At 34.0% G+C, this 26,611-nt stretch overlaps 1 protein-coding gene across 10 annotated transcripts in view; it reads left to right on the top strand.

Annotated features, from left to right (window-relative positions):
• Nucleotides 1-26,611, top strand: part of LOC132703706 (guanine nucleotide exchange factor VAV3) — a 176,937-nt gene that overhangs the window by 91,610 nt on the left and 58,716 nt on the right. For all 10 annotated transcript variants that reach the window (XM_060673124.1, XM_060673128.1, XM_060673127.1 and 7 more), the window contains exons 3-8: nt 944-1,052; nt 8,298-8,367; nt 14,905-15,057; nt 15,607-15,771; nt 24,304-24,384; nt 26,218-26,421. In XM_060673124.1, coding sequence (XP_060529107.1) covers nt 944-1,052; nt 8,298-8,367; nt 14,905-15,057; nt 15,607-15,771; nt 24,304-24,384; nt 26,218-26,421 — 782 coding nt within the window. The remainder of the gene's footprint in view (nt 1-943; nt 1,053-8,297; nt 8,368-14,904; nt 15,058-15,606; nt 15,772-24,303; nt 24,385-26,217; nt 26,422-26,611) is intronic.

Raw genomic sequence — 26,611 nt, 5'->3', positions numbered from 1 at the left:
TAAACTAACTAAAGTTGACGAGGTACAAGGTTTCAAATTATGAGGATTTTTTGTGTTCATTAAGATTCCTTCCACAATTGTGACAATAATGAATATCAAATTTGGTACACCTACAAAGTTTTCGAGATAAGGCAAAAAAAATTGAATTTATTTTTTTAAAAAATGAGAAGGAGTAAAAATGGACAAAGAGGAACGAAATCAAGAAACAATTCGTTGATATAGACAATCATAGGACAAAGCAGTTTCTGGCATCTATTTAGGGGTATCTGCAGTAGGAACTGTCAGATCAAAACATATTTATATATTTTATTTATCAGAGAACAGAGAACAAAATTACAGTAATTTCGCAGGAAGGACTCTACAATTCCTAATCTATGTCGAACATTAACTGAGATCCAAGCTAACTGCAAAAGATGGATTGTAAATGTATCATCTCTCTTGATATTTTGCCAACCCTGACTGTTTCTTTTAGTTAAGTAGCTCCGAAACGGAAAGGAACGGGAAAACTGATGTGATAAATACTTGGACAAGACAGAAAAGTCTTTGTTGTAGTGAAGACCATTGGTAATGATTTAAAACTTACGTCACACCGGTTATACTGATCAAGCATGAATAAACCTAGTGGTGCAGGGAAAGTATTGAGTAATTGTGTACAAAGTGGGAAAACACGGAGAAAATTAGCTGTTTCTTAGAAAAATAGACCAATTTCAGATGAAAATATTTTCAACCAAGAACAATAATTGCAAAATTTCGCGTATGTCGCTGGCCCAATATTAATTAAACATCGGTTTTAATTTGGGCACAACTACAGCGTTCATTGAAAAACTTTCGTGGCTTAAAACAATGAACAAAGCATCGGCGCAAACTTACAACGATGGTTATTATTGGTTCCTCGCTTTTTCCATTGGATTTAATTGCGCTTACGAACTTTTATTTGTTCCAGTGTCTGACTTCACACAGCAGTTGGGACAAATGTACGAACAACACGCCGAGGAGCTGCAACTGTTGGTGTCAAACTTCCGGAAAAGAAACAACGACTTACGAAAAGAAAGGTAATGTGTGCGTTCTGGTTCGCCACGATTTAACGGTAGTTGTGAATCTTTTAGCGTTATGGTATGAAAAGTTATTTCCTTTTTATGCACCATATGAGGTTAATGTGTAGCAGTAGCATCTTCGAGCCTTTGACTAGACAACACCAAGTTAAACCCATAATAGTATTAATATCCTTTACATAACTTGCTTGTATTGGGTACTGTCAGCGGAATTTACATAAAAGAACAAATAAAAAATATAAATACAGGCTGGTCCGTTTGTTATGCGATGATAGCTTTTCTCAAGTCCCCAGGCCGCTTAGGTCACCGGACATTACGCCTCTATTCCGCGAAGTTTGTGAAAGAAATTATAAGGCAGTGTATCCGGTAAATTTCTTCTCATATGATCAGAAACGCTGTGTCTTTATAGAGATAAAGACATCATTTTTAGACAAAAATCTAGGTCGCCACATTCCACCCTGATTCATTTAGTTTCACTTGTCAAATTAGAAGTTGACTACATCATTGAAATTAGAACATTTAATACTATTTTTATCCACCATACAAGTAGTTCTTTTTGGTAACGGTTTTGATAAATCATGTTTAATACTTCTTGTTATAGCATATTTTGCACATCTTTATGACTGTTAGTTTTGAAATGTAGCCAACGTCTTTTATTAATTTTTGAAGACACCCCCCGTCAAATATACTTTTGACCAAAATTAATAATTAAAAAATTGCCTATATACGAATTTCCGAAGACACCCTATATATAAAAAGTATCTAGAAATTTCAGAGAAATTAAAAAATGAATTAATATACCATGTGCTCTTTTGAAAATAGGAAAGTTGTTACTTGTTCACGAAAATATAAACGCCATATATGGAAATAAAAATTAATTTTTTATTTAAGTTAATTTAAAATTGTTGAATTAATATTATTATTATTTTTTTAATGTTAATTTTAAAAGTCTATGTGAATCCAAACGCCCCGTACAGTACACACGATTTAATTTTAGTGTTAAAATTTTTAAAAATAATCAGGTTCGCAAGAAAAAATAATGACGGTAGCGGTTCCAAAAAATAAATTAACATAAAAAATAGCGTAATAAAAAAATTATTGACAATAATACAACAAATTTTAAACAATAAAATTTAAGCACATATAAGCACAGTTTTTTGTTGCAAGTGATTATCTGGTTTAATAGTATTATTATGACCCATTGGTTTTGAATTTGGGTTTTCTGGGTTTCTGCTATTTGCCGATTATATCGCTTAATTTTTATTTCCTCAATAATTAAATATACGGACCAGTTAACACCAAACGTGGGGTGGCTATATGCTGATAACTAATTCACGTCAATTTAAACAATCGGTATTCGAAAATCCCGTGTCCAATTGTTTAATTACGATTTTTGGAATCAGTAAAAAATAGTAATTTACACAAGGGGTCGCAAGCGCTGACCTTGCCCTCTTCATAACAAATTCAATAATTGAATTTTCGCGTGATACCCTTATTCATTTCGATTAATAACGCCCACAGGCACGGACTAAGCACTCCTACCCTTTGTGGATAATTTATTATAAAAATGTAAAGAAAAAATATGTATGTAATAAGCAGGTTTTCTTTTTATCAATTTTAAAAACACGCAATTTCAGAGTTAAATATCGCATATGTTTAATTACATTACATTACATTTCATGCATAATTTTTTTTTGCTGCTTTTTTAATAAGTAGAAACAAACTCAATTTTATACAACAAGCTTACTTTGGTGTTATTGGCAAATATATGACACAGGTGTTAACGAATTCTTTATTTTTGATATTCCCTTTTACAACAAAGTTGCTGTTCCTTTGTTAACAGAGAAACGAATAAAAAACGTACTTTTTTCCGACAAACTTTTGAATATAAAGCTCGTAAGCTCTTTAAAGGAGTTGCCGCCAGAACGAAAAAGCTTTAACCAATATTTTGGGGGGCAGTAACAGGCTTTTTCCCGTCATTTTATCAACTTAAGTTGTTGAGTTGTTCCTGCTTGCACTCCGGTTGCCTAATCCGATTATAAAAAATACGAAGCACAACTTTAAAATACGATTTCGAATTACCTTTCGTTGTTACATTATCTACCAAAAACTTATTATGATTTTCAATTATTTACAGGAAACGTGTATTAAAATATAGTAGTAACCGTTAAAAATAAATTTATTATATTGAGATATTTTTTATTTTTGATCTTTTAATGACTGTTTTTAACAGTAGCTATTACTTTGTATTCGCCGTGGTGCCAGCTTCTTAATATTTTTTCAAACTAGGTAGAGAAAGAACTCGTTTCCAAAATCGTTGTTTTAATTTTATTATTCACTAAATTTGTTTTGGGAAATTTTTATTGTTTCATTTTATAACTGTGAAGAAAATACACAATAAAACTTATCGCAAAAAAATATTTAATAGAACCAATTTTTTTGGCATTCGTTCCTAATCCCCATTAGTCGATGGCCTATTAAAAGTACATGACTATGATTTCTATTCTTAAAACACCTGTTACCAGACCAGACATCAACTCCGTTTTTTTTATCCTGTATATTATTACATTTCTAGATGCTATGAATGATTAGGGAACTTTCTACGTAATATATGTTGTAGCTCCATTTTGGAGATAAAATTATTTTTTAGAAATTTTTACGCTTTTCCGATGGTATAATGATGGTGTTATCAAATGAGATTTTTAAGTTATCGCATACAAAATGTCTGCAAAATTATACACGTTTTCCAAAATGTGTTGATTTTAATTAATCGTGAATTTGAAATAAAATCGCCTGTATAAAAGATCTGTTTTTAAAATAAAAAGCAAAAATCTAGAACAATGCAATGCAATGCGACGCAGTTTGCCAAATAGTTTATCTTATTTATATATGGATATGGCGAATTCATATTCTAAATAGCTATTTATGAAATTTATTTTATATTCACAGTAGGTGCAATAAAATTGCGACAACAAAAGAAGGTCCGCTTTTGAAGGGAGGTTTCAAAGACAGTTCCAAATTTTACCGATTAACACCAATTGTCACATAGTTTTTGATTTTTTTAAAAATTTGCACTCTTTTTCTCTTTATTCTAAAAACGCGTTCATGTTGCTTTCGAAGGCAGACGCGGGGGTTCCGCTTTTGAAGGGAACTTTCTAACATCGTATAAAATGTCCCCTTTAAATTTTACAGTGTAACACTAAATTTTACATATATTTTTGATTTTTAAAAAATTCTAAAAACGCGATTATTATAGCTCTGACGACAGCTAGGGGGTTCCGTTTGTGAGTCGTAGTTTCCGGGTGATCCCATCAGATTTTGTTATTTAATGGTATTATTTCTATCAATTTTTATAAAAAATATTAGCGCAAACGCAATTCGTGTCTGGAAATTCGTCGCTGACTTCACACACGTTAATTTATGTTATATAGTATACAGGGCATTCCATGGATAAAAAAGAAGTTAGAGTAGATGTGGCAACTCAGCAATGTACCAAATATATGGTATATGGTAGCAATGTTTTCAGTTCTATATACCTTTCAAATAGGCCATCGAGTTTGGGGAACCCTGTATATATTTATTTATTTGATTCGACCTTGCTTTGCGACGTTATAATAATTCGCCAATTATTTAGGAGGTAAGCGGGGTTGCCAGGCAAGTGAATTTCAATGAAAGTTTTTGGTCGATACACATACGATATTTACGAACTACACGTTGCCTCTATTGTCCAATGTCTTTAAAAATATATGCAACTTTAATTTTACGTAGTATTCAATGAAGTTGAATATCCAAAGCCATGAATTCATACCGTTCGTGAAAAATAATTTCTGGCAGCGTACGAACATCCCATTCTGTCATTAAAGCGGCCGCAAACGCAACGTTCCTTCAAAAATATCGGATTTATGCATCAATCCAACTATTTAATTGAGACGAATTAAACTGGGTTTACGAAGATTGAAATTAAACCAAAGGGACGAACCAATAATTGAAAGATTAATGGTAAATACCTCTATAGCTTATCTCGAAATTTTTGCGATCATAATTAAAAATTTAGGACCACGCAAAATCTGATCTGAAAAGTTCGTTATTTTTACCACTCGTTTTAATAACAATCCGCGAAGCAAATTTGCTGAACAGGACGCAATTGTTGGGCCTTGCTTTGTATATTGCATTTTATATCAAATAAACATTATAAATAATAATGGTAACAACTGGTTTAATAACGGGTGGTTAAATTTCAAGGGCCGATGTTGATTTTGAATAAAACACAAACTATTTAGGAAATTATTGTAATTTTATTTTATTATGATATATTGGTATTACTCAATCATGTATGGAATAAAATATCGGCCAAATGGGCGCCGCGACCACGGCGGCACACCTCCATCCGATGGTCCAAATTTTCGATGACCCTGAGGCATAATGGAGGTTCTATGCCGTTAATGTGCCGAATTATCTCATCCTTTAGCTCTTGAATTGTTGCTGGCTTATAGACGTACACCTTTTCTTTCAAATAACGCCAAAGAAAAAAGTCCAACGGTGTCAAATCACATGATCTTGGCGGCCAATTGACATCGCCATTATGTGAGATAACACGACCATTGAATTTGTTGCGCAAAAGAGCCATTGTTTCGTTAGCTGTGTGGCAACTGGCACCGTCCTGCTGAAACCACATATCGTCCACATCCATATCTTCCAATTCGGGCCATAAAAAGTTCGTTATCATCTCACGATAGCGAACACCATTCACAGTAACTGCCTGACCGGCCTTATTTTGGAAAAAATACGGCCCGATGATGCCGCCAGCCCATAAACCGCACCAAACAGTCACTCTTTGGGGGTGCATTGGTTTTTCGACAATCACTCTTGGATTCTCATTCGCCCAAATGCGGCAATTCTGTTTACTGACGAATCCACTGAGGTGAAAATGTGCCTCATCACTGAAGATGATTTTCTTCGAAAATTGATCATCCACTGTTGCCATTTCTTGCCACAATTCTGCCCATTCACGACGTTTGGAATGGTCAAGCGGCTTTAGTTCTTGAGCCAATTGCACCTTGTAAGAGTGTAAATGCAAGTCTTTATGAATAATGTTTATCAACGACGAGCGTGAGAGGTGCAATTGTTGGGCACGACGACGAGTTGAGGTGGACGGCTCTTCAGCCACACTATCGCGAAGACTAACAATATTTTCTGCAGTACGAGCTGTACGAGCATGCACTGGTGTTCTCACATCTTCTACAGACCCAGATTTTTGCGATTGTACGCACATTTGGACGATCAAATTGACCAAAAAAATCACGAAGTGCACGATATGCATTTTGATTTGAACGACCATTTTCATAATAAGTCTGGATAACTTTAACACGTTGTTGGATTGTGTATCTCTCCATGGTTCAAATTGAGTAAGTCTGAAATAGAGAAATGTCAAATAAATATCGGAAAAAAACTTGGCGTTTAGGTGTGGTTCACATTCAACATCGGCCCTTACAATTTAACCACCCGTTATAAATAAATAAAATAAATACCGAAACCAACCAAACAAAAACAACATTTCTTAAGAATGGAGAGTTAACAGAAGTTGGAATTTACTTTTAATTTATTTCTACTTTCAAAGTACATGACAACCCTGTAGTATGTTTCCGGTAAAGAGAATAAATTTGAACTATTCTGGTAAGAAGTAATCGACGCAAGTGATTGTGTAAAATTAATTCTTGTAGTTAACATAAAAAATAAATAAAATGTTAAAAGACGAAAATCAATAAATCTTGCAAATATAAAAATAAGACATGACACCTTGTATCTCGCAAACGAAGCAATTTAGACAAATCATTAATAGTACTTTTGGTTAGTTACTAGCTTTTAATTTGGAAACACTTCATAAATTAAATGAAACCTTGGATATTGCGAAGGTCTTCAACTTATGCTAGGCAGGTATTTCTTGCTAAAAAAAAGCTAATCACAAGCACTAAAACTTCCAGCACGGAATTTTCGCATCACTTGTCAAAAAATTGTGGGGTCGTTTTATAAATATTATCATTATTTATGAAAAGGGCTGGACACATCGGATACTTTTAAAGGGAACTCCCCTTGCTAAAGAAAATAGACAGCTAATGAAGCTGCTTGGAGCTCGATTTACATAAAGTAAAAACCATTTTAAAATCTGCGCTACAACTTTTTCTAAAGCAACTTGGTTATACACTGAAAAATATTTTTTTATGTGGGACATTCCGTATATTTTTAAACTATTTAAAAGTACTTGAAATTACCACTGACTTAGTTTTCGTCTATATTCTATTAAAAGCGGAGTTCCTCTTTCAAAGTATGCAATATGGCTCAAAATGTACATGAAAACAGAGATCACAACTTTCTTTAAACCAAGACAATTTCACAAACCAGAAGTTAAATTTAAATGGGATTACAAAAACGAATCTTTAAATAGTATATATCTAAACATATAAAAATAAATAATAACTAAAAGCTCAGATTTTCACGAAATTATGTATTATGACATGACAATTGTTTCGACAACACCGTGTCTTTATCAAACAATTGATAAAGACACGGTGTTGTCGAAACAATTGTCATGTCATAATATATAATTTCGAGAAAATCTGAGCTTTTAGTTCTTATTTATTTTGATAAATGGATTTTTATCAAGTAAAAGCCACCTTAGTTCAATCTAAACATATCTTATAAGCTTTAATGTCTTAAGAGAATTTTAATAGAGTGCAACTTAGTTTTGATTATTACTGCTTTTTTAAAAAACGTAAATTTTTAAAATTTTCTATAATTTCGTTCATTCCTTATTTTGTTTTGTTTTTGATTGTATAGATAATTTAACATTAGAAAAATAGGCAAATAAATATTAACAATTTACCTAAGGAGTGTATAATTCAAGATAATAAAACGCACTGGGCTGAGTGCTTAGTGCTTGGTTGCTTTTACTTTACAATGTCCACCGATAGGTGGCACGCTAAAAAGAAAACTTTATTCGAACAAGAACCAAGCTGTGGCGACAACAAAAAAATCCCCAAAGCAAACAAAAGAGAGTTTCTAAATTCGCTGTAGACAGCTTTTAAAAGTTTCACAATTTGTTATTGAAATCTGAGAAAATGTCAGAGCGTGTAAGATTTATGATGCGAATCACTTTTCAATTTATTACACTTCAGCGCTTCGAGAGAAAAAATCGTGTTAATTATACCACGCAGCCGATAACATTCAATAATTTTGTTTCCTTTTCAGACCAGCCTGTCCTAGTTCGTTGTTTCATTGTTGGGAGGCACTGCTCCAAGAGGTTGAAATTGATTCGCAGGTAATTTTTTTTTACAAGAATGACCTATTCTGACATAAACATTGTTTTTAACGTTTTTAAAGGGTGATTCAATAAAAAGGTCGGATTTGATTTTACTTTGATAAAAGAAGTACTCTTGAGGAGATCTTAAAGTTTCAAATGTTTCATTTGAATCAATTTAAGTCATAGAAATCAATGAGCATTTTTCAGTAACAACATCCACTAACAAAAACAATGCTGCCAATAATAAAAAACAAAAATTGAGGGCCTTTCAAACCCTGTCTTCCTTTTGGATCACCCTTTATATGGCTCTAAAATGTTAGTGACATTACCTAATAATTATGATAAAACTTTTCCATGCCGTTTGGCTCTCTAAATCTAGTCCGAACATGTCTTCACTTCCTCTGAAAGAATGTCACCGTCTGGATGTTAATAGGAAGCCTTTCAGAAAATTAATTTGCTAATTTCAAGGGTAAATAAAATTCGACCCCCTTCAAAACTAGTTATTTCTCTAACGTTTTAAGATACCTAAATAAAATTTAGACCACAAACACTAAATAATAAATATTTTTCACAGGAGCGTCACTTATATTTCTAATTTTTTTAAACATTTGCCGTAAAAGAGATTTTAGCAAGTAATGCACATATGTAATAAACATTTATTAACCAAACTGTTTTTATCCTATCAATTAGCGAAACCTTTTTTAAAGCAACCAGTATAAATGTTTCGAAAAGAACAAAATGCGTCGATAAAACCTAAGAAAACTGGCAGTTTTAAAGGAAGATGAACGTATTTTTATTAAATCGTGAATTTTTTATTCAGATAAAGGCCCGCAGCTTTCGAACTGTTTTAGATAATACGCGGTTCGAGCTTGACTGCACTTCATATTTAAGTACTGGTAAAATAATGATGCCTCGTGGTTGGAATCTTGGCCCAGTTCTGTAATTCTGATATAGACAATGCACGAAATAATTATTTTTTAGTTTTCCTTTATCTGGTAAAGTCATTTTATTTAAACGTAATAAACGTCTTTAAAGTTTTTGTTATCTTCAAAGGATCTCGCCTCATAAAATTTTTGGGAGTTCAAAACTTACTTTCCTATTCCACATTTCTCGGACTACACGAAGTAAAAGTTGATTCGCCAAACATTTGAAAAAAGTATAATACGACTTGAATACAACCCAGCCGAATCTAACATATACTTGAGGAACTCCCCTCCCCTGCTCCCTTAGATAGATAGATATTTACTTAGTTCCGAGCACTAAAAAAAATTGAAGGGATCAAGTTATAAAAAAAGGGTCAAGAAAGAACAGCATACAAATTTTCAATTTCAAACAAACTTGAGAAAAAACAGTGCAAGATACGACCCCGCCATATAAAAACGTCTTAAGGTGCATTTTGAAGTTTTGAACTCTCACGCCTCACAAATTGTTTCGATTTGTTTTAGTATATTTATGAAAAGCTTTGCTAACTTCAATTTTTTTTATGAACATATGTTAAATATGTTACAGTGAGTATTTTGTGTTTTTTAAAGGTTTCTCTACAACGAGCATTATAAGGCAACTCACAAAAGAGTCAGATTCTCTTTCAATTGTCTTACGATTATAAGATTCGCTTAACCCTAGCTGCCACCCTCGAACTAGGGAGATCAGTCAGAAACGGAATTAAAGTTTCTCTTGATTTTATTTTTAATTATTACGGAAAATTACCCTACTGAGAACTTTTAATTATTATAACTATAAAACTTTAGGGACAATTTACGTTTATCTTTATATTATTATATATTACCTGGAACCTACTAAACTTAAGCATTACATTTTTAGTAGATCCTGGTAAAATATTCCCCATGAAAAAATAAATGTGAAGAAAGATGTTAGAATAACAACGTAATACATGTAGAATACATTTAATTTGTGTTCTATATATAATTCACATGTGTTTGCAAATTGCTGCTGATTTTGTTGAGAGCCAGACATATTCTTATAGTCTAAGGTCCCACCATACTACGACCTTCAGCCATCTGTGATTTAGATGAGACTTTTTTATCAAAATTTAAGTATAAAAAAACAAATCGGTGGCCTGAATAACAATTAATAAATTATTCAAAAATCAGTTTTTCTTAGACTGCTTCACCGACTTGTGAATAAAATTTTTTATTACAACTCGAAAGCAAATGATTGGTTGCCTACTTCTTCGTTACCCTTTGTAGAAGTCTGCCAGTTGCAAACAGGTAATCTCAAATTTCAAGTTTTTTGATTTGTGATTTTAATAAATCTTGAGAGATTTTTTTATTTCGAATCCGCCGGTATAAGGTTGCCTATACGAAACCTGCCCCGAATCCTGGTTGCCGAATTTTAAAAATTGAACATTTGGAGCGTATCAACATGAGCATGGCATCTGTGCGTAGTTTGTCCATCGGACGAGAATGAGTGCGCATGCCTTTTATTCGTGAAATTTATTCGTGAATAGACTGGTAAATACTGTACATTTTTCAAAACAGAAAACAGGTGAAAATATATTAAAATAAAAAAGTGCTAAAAAGCGATTCTTGTGTAATTTATATTTTGACATAAGGTTTATTAAAATAACTTACTATTCGAGTATACCTGTTTACACCTGGCAGACTTCTACTAGGCGCAACAAAGATTTAATCAACCAATCATTTGCTTATTTTATATATATAATATTTTCGAATATTAAAAAAAAAAAAAAAATCGTTTTTAAATAATTAATTAAAAATAGTATTTAGTTTTTTATACTTAAATTTTGATAAAAAAAAAGTCTAATCTAAATCACAGATCGTTGGGCGGGATCTCCTACTATTACTCTTAAATATAACTTTAAAAAGCTGTAGAATTTATCAAAATAAATAAGAACTAAAAGTTCAGATTTTCACGAAATTATATTTTTGGACATGACAATTGTTTCGACAACACCGTGTCTTTATCAAATGTAATATTTACAAACAACCTGCTGCTATATATACCGAAAAATCACCAAATGACAATTGTCATGTTAAAATATATAATTTCATGAAAATCTGAACTTTTAGTTCTTATTTATTTTGATAAATGGATTTTCATTTAGTAAAACCTCAGTTCAACTGTAGAATTCAATTTCGTTGGGTGGTATTCAAGTCATAATAACAATAATGGTCAATTTGCAGCAATTTCATATTTTAAGAACTTTTAAAAAGTGGCTTGCCGTTAAACGTATTTTTAACAAACAATAAAAAAGATACCTATCTCTCGCTTTATTTGGGAAAGCATTCTTATATAACAACTTCGAAAGTAAACAGAGACACAAACTTTTACAATTTTCCAAAAACTATAACTTCACTGCCTGTTCTCGATTGTCTATCAAATAGCTAATAACTACCTTCGAGTCGAGACTCTGCGCTGATACATTCTCTGCCGAAAGACTGAGATAATGGAAAGCGCCTAAAGATTGGCTCGAACATTTTGCATCAGTAGAGTGCTCTGTTTGGTTCAACTGTGCATATGCACATAGACGTTGTAGGAATCCTATTATTCACAAGTTTGTGGATTTAGAATGAACATCGGTGTATACAGGCAAACCGCAAATCGATTTTCGGTAATAACATGAATTCGTCTATGAGCCGATAATCCCTTTTGTTTGAATAAATTCGACACATCGCGAAACAACAATATCGAAGTTAAGCTTAGAAACGTTTGGTGTCGAGAGCATCTTTTGTTTCTCCATTTGCTCGTTGACGTGTGTGGTTATGATTATTCAATGCAGTAATCAATCACGCCTATATTCGAAACGTGATTGGTATATATCGGGTGTCCCAAAAGGGGGAACGAGGTATGGTATTACAGAAATGGGTGGTCCTAGAAATTAAAAAAAAAATGAATAGGCTGAGAGAAAAAGTCAATTGCCATTTTGATTTTTAAACTCCATTTCCCCAACATTTACTTATATTAACGACAGATGGAGTGAGTACTGTGCAAAAACTAAAAATTTAAATTTTATAAATTAAATAATAGAAAATTATTTATTTTCGGTTGCTGTATCTTTTAAAGAAAAGAGGGAAAAAGGTATTCAAACATTTTCTGAAAAAAATGTCGAATAGTTAAAAATCGCGTAACCCATTTTTATAAAAGGGATTTTCTTAGACTATCAATCGTATTATGGGTAAGCCGGTTGCCTTGCCATCATATTTCGTTTTCATACATAATCTCAAAAAAAGTGGAACTTTCGGAAGTATATCGGGTTGTCATTAATATCTAGTTATCCTTAACTCACTAAACAGAAATCAAATTTTTTATTTTGCTTATATTAAAACATTAAAATGTATCTCAGCTTTAAAACACTCTGCCTATGAATAATATAAATTTTTTTAATAAAAGCAGGATTTTGTAAATCAAATGGCGTCGCGCCCCCTGGTGACCGTTTCAGCAATTCGGAACTAATTTACACCTTTTGTACACTCTCCATTTTCCTCATACCGTACGTCGTTGCTCTTGCCGGAACAACAAGTGTCTGTACTATACAGCTAGTGATAGGTATGGTCTGTTCATAGATACAAGAAAGTGACCAATTCCTTTTGAATGGGATTATCCAAAGGTTGTCATTAACATACAATGCAACAAGATTATTACCTAAAGTTTCGGAATTTAAATTCAGGTAAAACTGTGATCCGTAATAGAAAATAATTTTTTATTTTTATTATATTTTTTTTATACCTACCTGTGTTTAATATTCTTTGGTTTGGTGTACTACTTAGTTTAAGTTTATTGGTAATCATTCTTATTTCGTGTGTAATACAGCGTGTGTTGAATCGTCTGCGAATTATGCAAAATATGTGCAAGTCTAGTGTATCTCAGGAGATGCTCCCGCCCAAATGTAGAAAACACTATTCTATTGAGACTAAGGAAGTTATAAACAATGTTTATTTGACTCTCATTGAACGTGGCATCGGCAAGCAAGCATCTTTTGAAGAAACGAAAATTCCAACATCAAAATGATCAAGTGAAAAGTGAAAATTTGCCAGTTATACGAGGAACAAAGCGTGCCTACATTAGATATCTTAATTAGGATGCTTGAAAAAGATTAAACGGTGTTAAATGTAGCAGAACTACCTTGTGGAAGTGTATTCAACACATGGGTTTTAGATTTAAAAAAATTGACAAAAGGCAAGTTTTAATGGAATCTTTTAGAATTTGGAAATGGCGACTGGAATATCTAAGAAAAAATAGGATTTACAGAGAACAACAAAGGCCAATTATTAACTTGCATGAAACCTGGTTCGACACTTATGATACCCCGGAAAAAGATTGGGTTGACTCAACTGATAAGTGTAAAACAAACGCGCCATCAAAAAGAGGTAAAAGAATAACTATTTTGCATGCTGGCTCTAAAGATGGTTGGATTCTAAATGGACTTTTTCTGTATGCGAAAAATATTAAAGATTCTTCTCGGGATTACCATGAAGACACCACCGCAGATTTATTTGAAAGTTGGTTTAAAAACAAACTAGTTCCAAATATTCCTCCTAATAGCGTCATTGTAATGGACAATGCAAGTTATCACAGTAGACAGTTGACTAAAACCCCTTCCTCATGAGACACAAAAGCAACAATCCAAAACTACATGTTTAATAACGACATTTATTTTCACGAAGATTATACCAAAAAGCAATTAATTGAGGTTCTACAAAGCTTGAACCTACAAAAGGAATACGTCTGTGATAATTATTCAAAAAATCTGGGGCATACAGTTTTAAGGCTTCCACCTTACCACTGTATATTTAATCCCATTGAACATGTTTGGCACCAACTGAAATCTGCCATTCGTCGTAACAATGTTTTTTCCCTGTGTTAACTCCAATGCCCTAAAACTTATAGAAACCGAAGTGTTTAACATCCCTTCACAAAGTTGGGCAAATTCTGTTAAATAAATAGAAAAAGCAGAACAATCGTATATCCATATTGCAAATAAGATAGAACAAATAATAATTAGAACAGGCGATGATAACGATAGTGATACTGATATATTATGTGAATAATTTTAAGTAATTTAAGTAGGTAATAAAAATAATTTGTAATTTTATTTTATATTTAAACATAAATACATACATACATAAATAAATATTGTTTAGTATCTTTCCTAACAAAACCCCAAATAAGTAACTTCTAAGCAAAGTACGGACCTGTTCGTCCATATTTCATTCTTACAGCTTGCCTGGGTCTTTCCTTAATTCGTATCAGTTAGTCACTTTTTTATATCTATGAACAGACTTTACACATTTCAAAATTGTCAAAATTTAATGATTGCCAAGAGTCAAAAACATTATTATACGTATTTAACTTCAAAAATTCAAAATTTTTCATAGCTGGCGCTGCTCAAATTTGTTTGTTTCACTGTAAAGGATTCAACATATAATTTGAAATAAGCTTTTTTTAAAAAATAATTCAAAAATTATCAGCATCGTCTGCGTTTCAATCGTTCCATATCCATATCCATAATACAATGTATATTGTTATGACTGTCTACAGACAGAACTGTAGCATTATTTTGAAGTATTCTTTCAGGCTTTGGGAGACATAGCTTCCATTTTAGGTCGTCAGGTATCGCGTCCCATGTTGGAGCGGTCCTTTTACAGGAAGATACAATCCAGGAAGGTGTTTACGCACAGAGAGAGTTACGAGACTATCATTGCCAAAACCGAAGAGAAGTTAGTAAAGGTAAGTGCGTTGCCTATGTGCCAAACAATAAAAAAGTTAGGTTATTTTTTACAAAACTTCTGGATTTCTCCTGCGACGGTTTTTGCTGAGTCGAACTTGCTAACGTTTTGCCAATCATCCTGTTGGCTTCTGACTGAAACAGTTAAACTCTGAAGGAGCCAACAGGACGATTGAAGAAACGTTAGCAAGTTCTACTCAGCAAAAACCGCGCAGGAGGAATCCAGTTTTGTAAAAAGTACTACAGTAGCTTGTGGAAGTTTCTTTGAAAAAATTTATAATAATTGATTTAAATTTTCATTTTTTACATTAGAAACATAATAATTCACTGGAAACCATTGTCAGTTAAAATATCTAAGAATAAAATAAAAATATAAAAATGGTCAATCATGTTTTAAGAAAAAATAATTTCAAACCGCAAGTCACATTTTATTGTGATACTTTTTGCCATATATTTAGTGTACCATGTGACCGTGTGGCCTACAAGCAAATATGTTTGCTCCATTAACTATTTTTAATATTTCACTGCACAATCAAACCGTTATTTTTCAGTGTCGACAGGAATACAAAAACGCGTACTTGTGTTATTTGGCAAATCCAACGACTGACAGTTTGAGTGCGTATTTCAATGCGCACAACACTTACGTGCAACAGTTGCACGCGACTAACGGAATGATGGAGGAATTCGGAAAAGAAACTCTTCCGTCTTTATTACAGGTAACTATATATTTTGCGGTTTGCACTAACTGGTATCTCATTGCATGTAAGAAAACCAACTTTCTCTTACTTTACTTTTCAACCAACAACAAAAGATATCATTAAAGTGCAAGCAAATTATGTCGTACTTAAATTTTACAAATAATTATGTGGACGAGAAGGCTGAGAAGAGGATAAATTACTGAGTTTACAGCCCCACCTACACAGCAAGTATGTAGTAGAAGTGCGATTCTCTAAGCAAGTAACAACCAGTAGATTATGATACTAAGCGATCCAAGCTTAGCATAATCTATGTTTCACTGTGCGGAGAGATCTGCTGTTAGAAAACTGCCTCGACAAAATAAATAGCATCTAAATTAACCCCAAACTGCAATTAACCCAAGCCAAAGAGACCAATTTTCATTTGAGATGTATGTATTTGCTATCCAACGAAAAACAAATACAGGGAGTTTGCATCACTCAAATGGGGGCAATTAAATACAGATCGAAGACTTTCAATCTGTCAAAGAGCAAAAGCGGCTTTACACAGTCAAAACAATTCGATCGGGCCCGTCCAATACCGTAGCCGCAGGGGATTGATATTGCTGCCAACATCGCTGATTCTCATCGTACACCAATACTTTTTTTTACTAAATAATTACGTGCTGTTTGCCGCGGTTCGTTCTTTTGCTGCACGAGGTAGGAAATTAATCATGAGTTGTTGATTTAAATAATTTTTTTTTATTTGCAAAAATATGTATTTATAGATTTAGATTGCACAGCTTATCACTTGTATAAAGCAATTTAAGTAAAGTATTTTATTCTTTATTTAACTCTTTAAAGAGAAATTTAGCCACCATGAAAGCATCGAGGACTGGAAGATCATACATGCCGAATACTTTCGAAATTCACTCCCTCAAAATAATTTTACACCCATTCGAAATTTAAATGGGCTGTGACTTTGCGATGTTAAAACACAGCTAGCTTATCACTTATATAAAGTAACGTGTAATGCTATTTTATTCTCTATTTTACCATTTCAAAAGAATTTAGCCACCATAAAAGCATCCGGAACTGCCAAATAGCCTTGAAATACACTCCATCAAAATAATTTTACACGCATTCGAAGTTTAAATCGGCTGCGACTTTGCTATATTAAAACACAGCTTATCACTTATATGCTATTGCTATTTCATTTTTCATTTCACTCTTTAAAATGAATTTAGACACCATAAAAGCATCCAGCACTGGAAGACTGCTGTCTCTTAATTTTGGCAACTACAATTTTTTTCACCATTATTAAAATTTTGTTATTCAGGTGCAGTGAAAATCAAAATCGTTGTGAGGACTTGCGACATTCACCATCAGACGGAGATTACCATATTAATATTAAATATTTTCGCGACCATTTAAAGCTCAGTAGAACCAACCAAATAGAAAATGCTTGGGTAATGAATCAAGTACACTTTCTAAAATTAAAAAAAGGAATAGAAATTTACATTAAAATTAAAGTGTTGTCAAAATTTATTACGGCAAAGAGAGCACTATTTCGCATCGTAACACGTTATACACCGCAAGATTTTTACTTTCGCAAAAATCGATAAAATCGATTTTTTCGAAAGTATACGCGCTTGGCAACGAAACTCATATCTTGGCAACGGGAGAGACTTGGGGATCTTCAAATTTGACAAACAATTATGACGCAGAAGATTCAGCTCCAAAAACTTTTATTCTTGAAAATTTTTCAAGAATGGACAGGGTGCGTCGCATATTCAAAAAAACTGAAAAATGGGTCCTCGTATTAATGAAAATTGGTTATAACCAAAAGACTATGTTTAAGATGTCAATTCCTTTTATATAACAATATAGCCCGCATAACCAGGTAAAGCTTTTGTATTTAAGGTTTTAATCTATTGTACATGGTGTCAGCGATATTTCGTATAATAATAAAAAACGTAATAGGTGCCCTAAATTTTCAACTACCAACTTCAGATTTGGCAGATAAGTAGAAGTCCAGACCTACATTTAAATTATTAAAGTATTTTTTAAAAATTTTAGTTTTTTTTTTGGGTTTTTTGGTTTCAACAAAAAAATTATTTTCTCCAAAACTTTTAACCCTATCGGCAAAATTATTTAACCTACAGACGTGGAAAATCCAGTACTATAACTTTCATTTCAAGCGTTTTTTCGATTATGTATAGGGTTTTTGAATTATGGACAAAAATGTAAAAGACCCTGAAAATTGTCATTTTCCAGAGTTCACAAAGAATATATCAAACTCGTTTAAACAGTATTATACGCCACGGCAAGAGCTACAATTTCTCTATTTACGATTTTCGTCTATAACACACGCTACTCAAGATTTTTGGAAAAAATCCATATGAAAATCGCTATTTCTCGCACTCCATCTAGACGCGATGACGTCTTTTACTATTACGTTGTGCTGCATGCTTTCTGAAAATAATTATTTTCTCGAAAACCATTCACCGTATTGACAAAATTCATATATCAGGAAAAGTGGGAGATCCAGTGCTAGAACCTCTATATCGAATATTGTTTGAATTATATACAGGGTATATCGATTATGGGCAAAAAATATAAAAGTTCCCTAAAATTTCCGTTTTTGTGAGTATATTATTGGCGATAAATGAAAAAATGGTTAAAGATGGGATAATTTCCTTTGAACAGTATCGTTAATTGTGTCAAGAGAGAGTGTCAAGTTTCGCCTAGCACGCGAGATAATTACCTTGAAAAATTCTGATATTGAAGAAAATTTTCCGAAACTTTGAAGTTCCGCGTGAGGTGCATGCACAATTAAATTACATCGATTTTGCGAAAGTTCCACAGTGGTCCGGAGGAGCACGATAGAAGAACAATACGTCCCTCTAGGACAACAATTCACGACATGGCTTTGTAGGCTATGTGGCACGTAGCGCGTAGAGCGGAGCAGTCGCCTCGCGTAGCGACGAGATTGCGAAAGCAATTTTGTTACTTTCGAAAATCGAAGTTTTCGAAAGTATCTGCGCTCGTATAAAAATTTTATATCTCGGTAACGGTAGGTCCAATGGGATCGCCGATGGGACAGAAATGATCACCGTCGAAAAAAAATTTTTTTTGTCTCTTCGTTCGTTCTCCGTTCTCGTCTTTTGGTTTTTCCTGAATAACTTTCGAGCAGTTAGAGCCATAAAATTCAAATTTCCCTCCTTTTGAACCCTCCACGAAGCACATAAGCTTATAAGAAATGACCCCGATCCGTCGCCGGTATCCATCTTTTTTTCGCGGTTTTCAACTGTTTTTTGGACCTTGCTGTGAAACACGATAAGTGTCCGAAATTTGAAGCAATCGAAAACTATTTACGAGACCAACAAAATTCTTGAACCTGAAGAAGCAGAAGATACTGCTCTATAAAATTTTATTCTTGACAATTTTTTAAAAATATTCAGGGTGCGCGGCAAATTCAAAAAATCTGAAAAATGGGTCCCCTTCTTATTGAAACTTGGTTATAACTGAAAGGCTATAATTCAGATCTCACTTTCTCATAAACAGCAAGACTTTTGCATTTAAAGTTTTCACCTATTGTACAGGGCGTTCCCGATATTCCGTACAAAATGAGAAATGTATTAAATCCCCTAAATTTGCAGATGTCAACTCAAATTTAGCAGAGAAGTAAAAGTCCGTGTCCACATTTAAACGGTAGAAATTGAGCGCAATCAAATTTTACCAAGATTTTTTTAAAATGTTTGAATTTTTTTTTTTTTTTTTTTGGTAAATTTAGCTTCCAGAAAAATGTCCATCCATAATCGTTAATCCAATTGGCAAAATTCTTTAACCGGTAGACGCAGAAGATGCAGTGGAATAACATTTATTTCGGGCATTTTTTCGATTATATACAGGGTTTTTATTATTACTACATATACAGTGTGTCATTTATGAGCTAAAAATTTCCGTTTTTGTGGGTAAATTATTGGCGATAAATGAAAACCCGTTAAAGATGGGATAATTTTATTTGAACAATATCGTAAACCGTGTTGTGAGAGAGTTTCAGGTGTCATCAGGGCGCGAGATATTTGCAAAAATATCATTCGGCAACGTTATTATTTGTGCAAATTTTAATATTTACCGATGTTTGCTGTAACTTTGAAGTTCAACGAGATGTGAATTACATTTTATACAGGGTGCATGCACAATTAAATTAAATCATTTCATAGTGGTCCTCAGGAGCACAATAGAAAAACAATGCTTCCCTTTACCAGACGAAACCGCGAAGTTCTTCCCTATTATAATAAAACGCTGCTCCGCGCTACTAACCAAAACTAACTTGCCCCGGCCAGTGACGATTTTTCGAAAGCAATCTTGTTTAATAAGTTGTTGATTATTGACCAGCTGCACATACATTCCCAATTCCCATCATACCAATTGAAGAAATAGGGTGTTTTGAAAAGCCATCCACGTCTTCTACAGCACTTATTGAAAAAAAAAATTACTTAAAAATGCTTTAAAATTCATTTAAATAAATAAATGTCGACTTTCGTGGCTCTAAATTATCCTCAACAGATTTCTCGGAAGTCTCATCGACCTCATCCGACTCCTTGACGATGACGGTTTCAAACAATAGACCAAAAGTTTGCGTCGCATATATCGGTGTAAGGGAACCGCATCTATTAAATCTCGGTTTGTCGGGGTTGATTTAAGTAAACATCACGTAACTTTGCCATCTCATCCGTTTACTACTCCCAGGAGCTCCCAATTTCCATTATAACTTAAGCGGATATCTCGTTAGATATCGATGCTCGCTTCGCCTCGGCAGCTTCCGAGAGAGGAAAATGCTTTTTCAAATTTCCTAGGCGGTTTATTTTCGCTCCCCAATTCAATAGCGTGTTTTGTTTTTCAAGCCGCATTTTCTTCTCTACGGCTAAGTATTTCAGGGAGGAAAACTCAGAGCCCAGATAATTTGCCACCAAATGGAAATATACCGTTACATCAGGTAGACCTGACATTTTCAAATAATGAATTTCAATATTCAGTTGTAAAGGTTAGCAAAGCAGGTATACACTTAAATAACATTTTAAAAATATGTGAATAAACGCCTTTGGAGTAGAAGAGGGTAGAATGTTTGACAGAATACGCATTACCAAACGCGTCCTAGTATCATTGGGGTTCAGTATATTCAGCACAATCGGAAGGAAGATGCAGATATCCATGGGATCGATTTATTGAAGGATTAGAGCCTATATGGTGTCAAGATTGGGCTCACTGGAATGAGAAAGTTGGTGTTTGCGCGCTGGACGGTGGTAGAAGAATCTTGAATTGGTGTTTGCGTGGAGCGGGAGTCTGCGATTACAAAGAACGTTATTCAGGCAAACTCTAGTTCTTTTAGAAGGAATCATGAACTCTCAATAATATTAATAACGCGTTACAAACTGTTACGTTTTCAAAGCTTAAGTCACTGCCAAACCAATTTCTCAATCAATTCCAGCTAAAGCCTCTTGAATATGTATGGGATATGATGGGTAAGACTGGGTCGGTTGCCACATTTTATGTTCATCATATAGTAAAATATTCAACTCTGTTCCCCACAGCATTAAGACTTGCAAGAAAGACTTAAAGGATGGCTTTAGATCTGCTTTATAATAGTGTATAAGAGGTGTGTTCAAAAAGTAAGGCAACTACGTAAATTCGATATTTTCTTTTGTTATATTGGTACACATGTCCCTAACATATGTTCACAGTTTCAGCCAGTTTGCAGTATACTTTTTTTTGTGAGACAGAAGCCTTAGACGTGTTTTGGTTAGTTTAGTTTGAGTGCACGGTGATTTTGTGCTCTCAAAAAATCGGAACAAAGAATTTGCATAAAATTTTGTGCAAAAATGGAATACAGTGCTGCAAAACACAGTGGTAGAAGCTGTCCCAAGATGGCCGAGAAGACGGCGATGACGAATCTCGCTCTGGACGCCCCAGCACGTCAATAACTGATGAAAGCGTTGAAGAAGTGAAGCAAAAGGTGTTGAAAAATCGTCATATCACTATTAGAGAAGTGGCTGAAGACGCCGGCATCTCTATAGGTTCGTGCCATGCAATTTTTTCCGAAGTTTTGGGCATGAAACGTATAGCAGCAAAATTTGTTACGAAATTGCTTAATTTTGAACAAAAGGAATAACTAACCATAACTCCAGAAACCCATGAAAGGATATAAACAAAATTTTTGTAGAAAAACTCAACGCTATACAAAAAAGTGCTTACCAGAAGTGCTTCCAGGATTGGAAAAAACGTTGAGATTGATCAATTCTTTCTGTAAAAATATATTAGGTTTTGAACATTTTACTGTTACCAATTAAAATCTAGAAAATTTGAACTTCGCCACTTTCTTTTCTATACCCACCTGGGGTTTATTTTATAAATATATTTTAATCATATTTTATTTTATATTATAATAACCACTCGGTCCTAGACTCCATTGCCACTGGAAACATAATCAGAGTCATACTGTTTACAAAACTTCTGGATTCCTCCTGCGTCGGTTTTTTCTGAGTCGGACCCTGATGTTTTGTCAATCATCAGTTTCAGTCAAGCTCTGAAGCAGCCAACAGGATGATTATCGGTGACAGGTACCTTACGATGTTAAGATTGTTAGGTTGTTTATAGATTTCTATAGACTCTCGGATTTTTCATTGGTAGAAGAATTGATAAATCCGAGACGGTGTTTATGCCCCTGATTTAGCTCCGCCTCCCTCAAACAAAGTATAAGCAGGTACGGAGTAAAATGCTAGCCAGTTTCAGTCAAGCTCTGAAGAAGCCAATAGGATGATTGGGGAAACGTCAGCAAGTTCGACTGAGCAAAAAAAGACGCAGGAGGAGTCCAGAAGTTTTGTAAAAAGTATTTCAGTAGCCTGTAGAAGTTCCTATGAAAAAAATGATCAGAGTCAATTTAACGACTACGGAGAGTTTACCTGTCTGTTAATTTTCAAAAAAATTTATCCCGCCGGCTGATTGGATACAAAAGTGAAAGTTAATACAATCAATCACGTACGAAACTCGTTAAGTGCAAAAGTTTCAACCGGTTAGTCACGCGGACCGAACAGACGAAACACAAATAACCATCTATCAAGGTTTTTCGATTATTCCTCGGATGGAATCGAGAGTTCTACAAAGCATTTCAATTAGCGAGTATTTTCGTAACATTGGCGGACAAAATGCCGACTCGCGTGTTGGAATTTTTTCGAAAAATAATCAAAACTTCGACGGGGGTTTAAAATGTACCGCTCAAACAAGTTGCGCCGAAAGCATTATAATACCCAACCATGTTTCGGATGCTTGGTAAATACCAGCCAGCTTATAGTTTTAGTTTATATAAACGTGGTGGTTCGTCGTCGACACGACGTTATAACGATCTGACTTTGACTATAATTTGAAAAGGAAACTTTCAGCGCATTAATTTTAATTAATTTTAAGTGTGGCACTAATAACAGTAGCATGGAAATTTCTTTAACGCAAGAAGGAAAAATGGAAACCTAGAATAACATGGATGGAGGCGGTAGAACAAGTACTGGCAGACAACCAAGTCGAGGACTGAAGTAGAAAAGCAGAAAGCCGAAGAGAATGACAAGAACGCTAAACTGACATAATTTCACTCGGCTCTCTGGAAATTTTCCAATCATGGAAACGAAAGTCACATGAAACCAGTAAAATTAACTCCCCACCATAAAAAAGTTATTCAAAGAACGATGTTAAGGAAAACTTTCCTGGCAAACAAAGTTTGTATCCGTTGGAACAAATGTCAGATGCTATGAAAAGTCTACTGGAATAAATCAGTTTGGATTATTCATAACTTCCGAAACTCTAATATTATTTATCTTTTTTTATTTTTTACAAAACTTCTGAATTTCCTCCTGCGTCGGTTTTTGCTGAGTCGAACTTGCTGATGTTTCGCCAATCTTAACATCGTCAGGTCTCTACCTGTCACCAATATGGGAATCAGTTATCCGAGACGGTGTTTATGCCCCTCATTTAGCTCCGCCCCCTCAAACAATATATAAACAGGTACAGAGCTAGCCAGTTTCAGTCAAGCTCTGAAGAAGCCAATAGGATGATTGGGGAAACGTCAGCAAGTTCGACTCAGCAAAAAAAGACGCAGGAGGAATGCAGAAGTTTTGTAAATAATATTAGAGTAGCCTGTGAAATATTGTTTATCTTGTTTTCAATATAATATTTTAATTCAAAAGTTTCATCTGCATTGACCAGTGAAACTATTATTTATAATAATTGTTCGGAAGAGAAGGAGTTCACGAATTTTGATTATGCAGGAGTAAATGAATTTCTTGGGTTGCCTCTGGAAAAGCTATTCAAAATAAATTATTTTTATACCGTCGTTATGAAAATTCGGTCGGACTTCTTAATCGTTGAAACATTCGGCATGATTTTCAATCTCTGTAATATACTATGTGATCATCGAAAAATTTATGAAGACATCTTAAGATGTAGACAAAGTTGTTTCAGTTTTGCATATCTAACTTAAGTTTTAAAAACAAATTTAATTAGTTTATTTTTTTTTTTCAGGAACTAGAAGAGATATATACAGATTTGTGTTCAACAGTGACTGATGCGGTTATACAGGGTGCAGAAGTAGTGTCGTCTAGGGTAAGTTTAATAATTACCGCAATTTGAACATTCGGAATGACTTGTGGTACCTATGTCAAAATATGTATTATGCAGGATATTCTAATGGGTAATTCGAGATGGCGTCATTTTATTTTGCAGCTTTGTTGGGACACAATTCGTCGCACACCTTCCTTTAAAAAATTATCCAAGATAAATTTCAATTTTAGTGACGAAGTAATCGATTAGTGGGCGGTAAACGAAATCCTCCTCCTGTCCATTCAAATGACAATTAGTCCAAGCACTAAAACGATTTGGTATTTATAAACCATTAAATCTGCCCCATTAATTGCCGTTCAGACAGCAGTCGATTTTTCCGATTAAAATTCTTCCAGGAAATCCAATTTTTCGTCTATTTTCTTGATTCTACTGTGAAAACGCTCGATAAATGGAAGAAGAGTATGATCTAACATTTTGAATGTTCAAAAAATATAACGGGTATTGAAAGAAAACTTTATTGGAATAATATTGGTTAGTTTGGAATTTCATTTTTTTATTTGTAAAAGTGGGAATTTATCAAAGATAATTTTCGTTTGGAACACCGTTATATTTTTGGCTTCATTATATACAGGGCTTTCCAGTAAATTTTTGTATTCTATATACAGGGATGGTTGTGGTCACCAGTGAGTAATGGACGAAAATTAAAACGTTTTATTATCATTAGTTTATATATTATATTCCAACCATTAGTTTTATATATACCTTATTTCCCATAACGTTTTGTTCATATACAGCTCCAAAATGTCATTGCAAACAATTTTTTCTATATTTTTAATCTAGTCACACTTTCATGTCAAATTTTCCACCATGACATTAACCACGTGACTGCTGACAAAATAAACTTTTAGGTTATCACACATGCAGAAGCAATCGCGCATATAAAAAATTCTCATACTCATACTGTACTAACTTCTCCAGGGTTTTTCCACGTGTAAGGGACATTGCGTTTACACTATATGTGAGTCCAAAATTGATATAATGGTAACGTAACTTTTATCATCCTTTTCACTCTATTATTATTTTACTTTCTCCCCTATTTAATTTAGCATCCTATTTAACCCCACAATAAATACAAACGGGCCTAATGAAGTGTGAAATATAGCTCCAAGAACTAAACAAGGCAAATTCTGGTCCACTATAAACATAATAAATCGGTCAGCGTAAGTCTTTGGGTTTCTAGGACGGAAAGTCGTTTATTTGAATTGTTGGACCCATTTCCCGACTATTACGCCCCGTCGCCTTTCGAAATTTATTGACAATTTTTCGCCCCAGCTCAAGAAACTACTGCTGCAATTGTAATTAATTTTAGTCCCTTAAATGTTGATAAATCCGCCATTGAACGTTACGTCTAAAAGTGAATCATTTACTCTAGTTTATTGCCCTTTCCTTCTCGATTGCCCAGTTTTTCTTTTAGTTTGGTAATTAATATTTCTTTGTTCTCACTCAACATCAATGATCCACATTTTATTAGGCCTCTCTCTTGATGATAAATATTACCTACCATAGAGAGAGAAGCTTACTGATATACCCGGAAAGCGTTGGCCATCAGCGCTCCTTAGCAACAACAAACCAGTATGCTAGGCAAGAGCTTAGCATCTATCTGGCCTCAAACAACTTATATTTAATTATTAATAACCACAAATTCACGTAAATTGCTTTTTCTTGTTAATTAAGTTCCGGAATTGAGGACACCTTTTATATTTTGAATACCTTCTGTGCCAATTCTTGGGGTAAAAATAAAATAAAGAAAATCTCCGACTCTCTGATTCTCAGACTTCTGGAACGCAATTTGACGGGGAATCGTTATCTTTTCAGGCCGTGGAGCAAACCAGGCGCTACGAGAGCTTGGCGAATCAGTGTCGGTCCGTATCCGGGCAAGTGGATCTAACTCACTTAGCACGATCTCTGCCGGCTCCCCAGGGTAGGGGCTTAATTACCAAAAGGATATTTGTGCCGCCGCAGCCGCCCCCACCGCCAGATTCCGCCAATGGAGATCTACCCGATGGACAACTTATCAGCGTAAGTAGACAATTTGTATTAAGTCGGGCGTTTTCAATCTGGGTCGTCAGGGTGTTGACTTGGAGGCAGATGGTTTTGCGTTTACGGTCCGGTCCGTAAATGCTAACCGAAACTGAGTTTTTATGTAAATCGAAGCAACATTTGTGATTACTGAAAAAAATGGCCACTCAAGAATTCAACTAATAATAAT

This window comes from Cylas formicarius, unplaced genomic scaffold (genome assembly GCF_029955315.1).
Source record: "Cylas formicarius isolate icCylForm1 unplaced genomic scaffold, icCylForm1.1 PGA_scaffold_6__28_contigs__length_40554024, whole genome shotgun sequence".
NCBI classification, from domain to species: Eukaryota; Metazoa; Arthropoda; class Insecta; order Coleoptera; family Brentidae; genus Cylas; species Cylas formicarius.
Note: the sequence above shows the minus strand (reverse complement) of the source record. Positions and strands in the feature narration are given on the sequence as shown.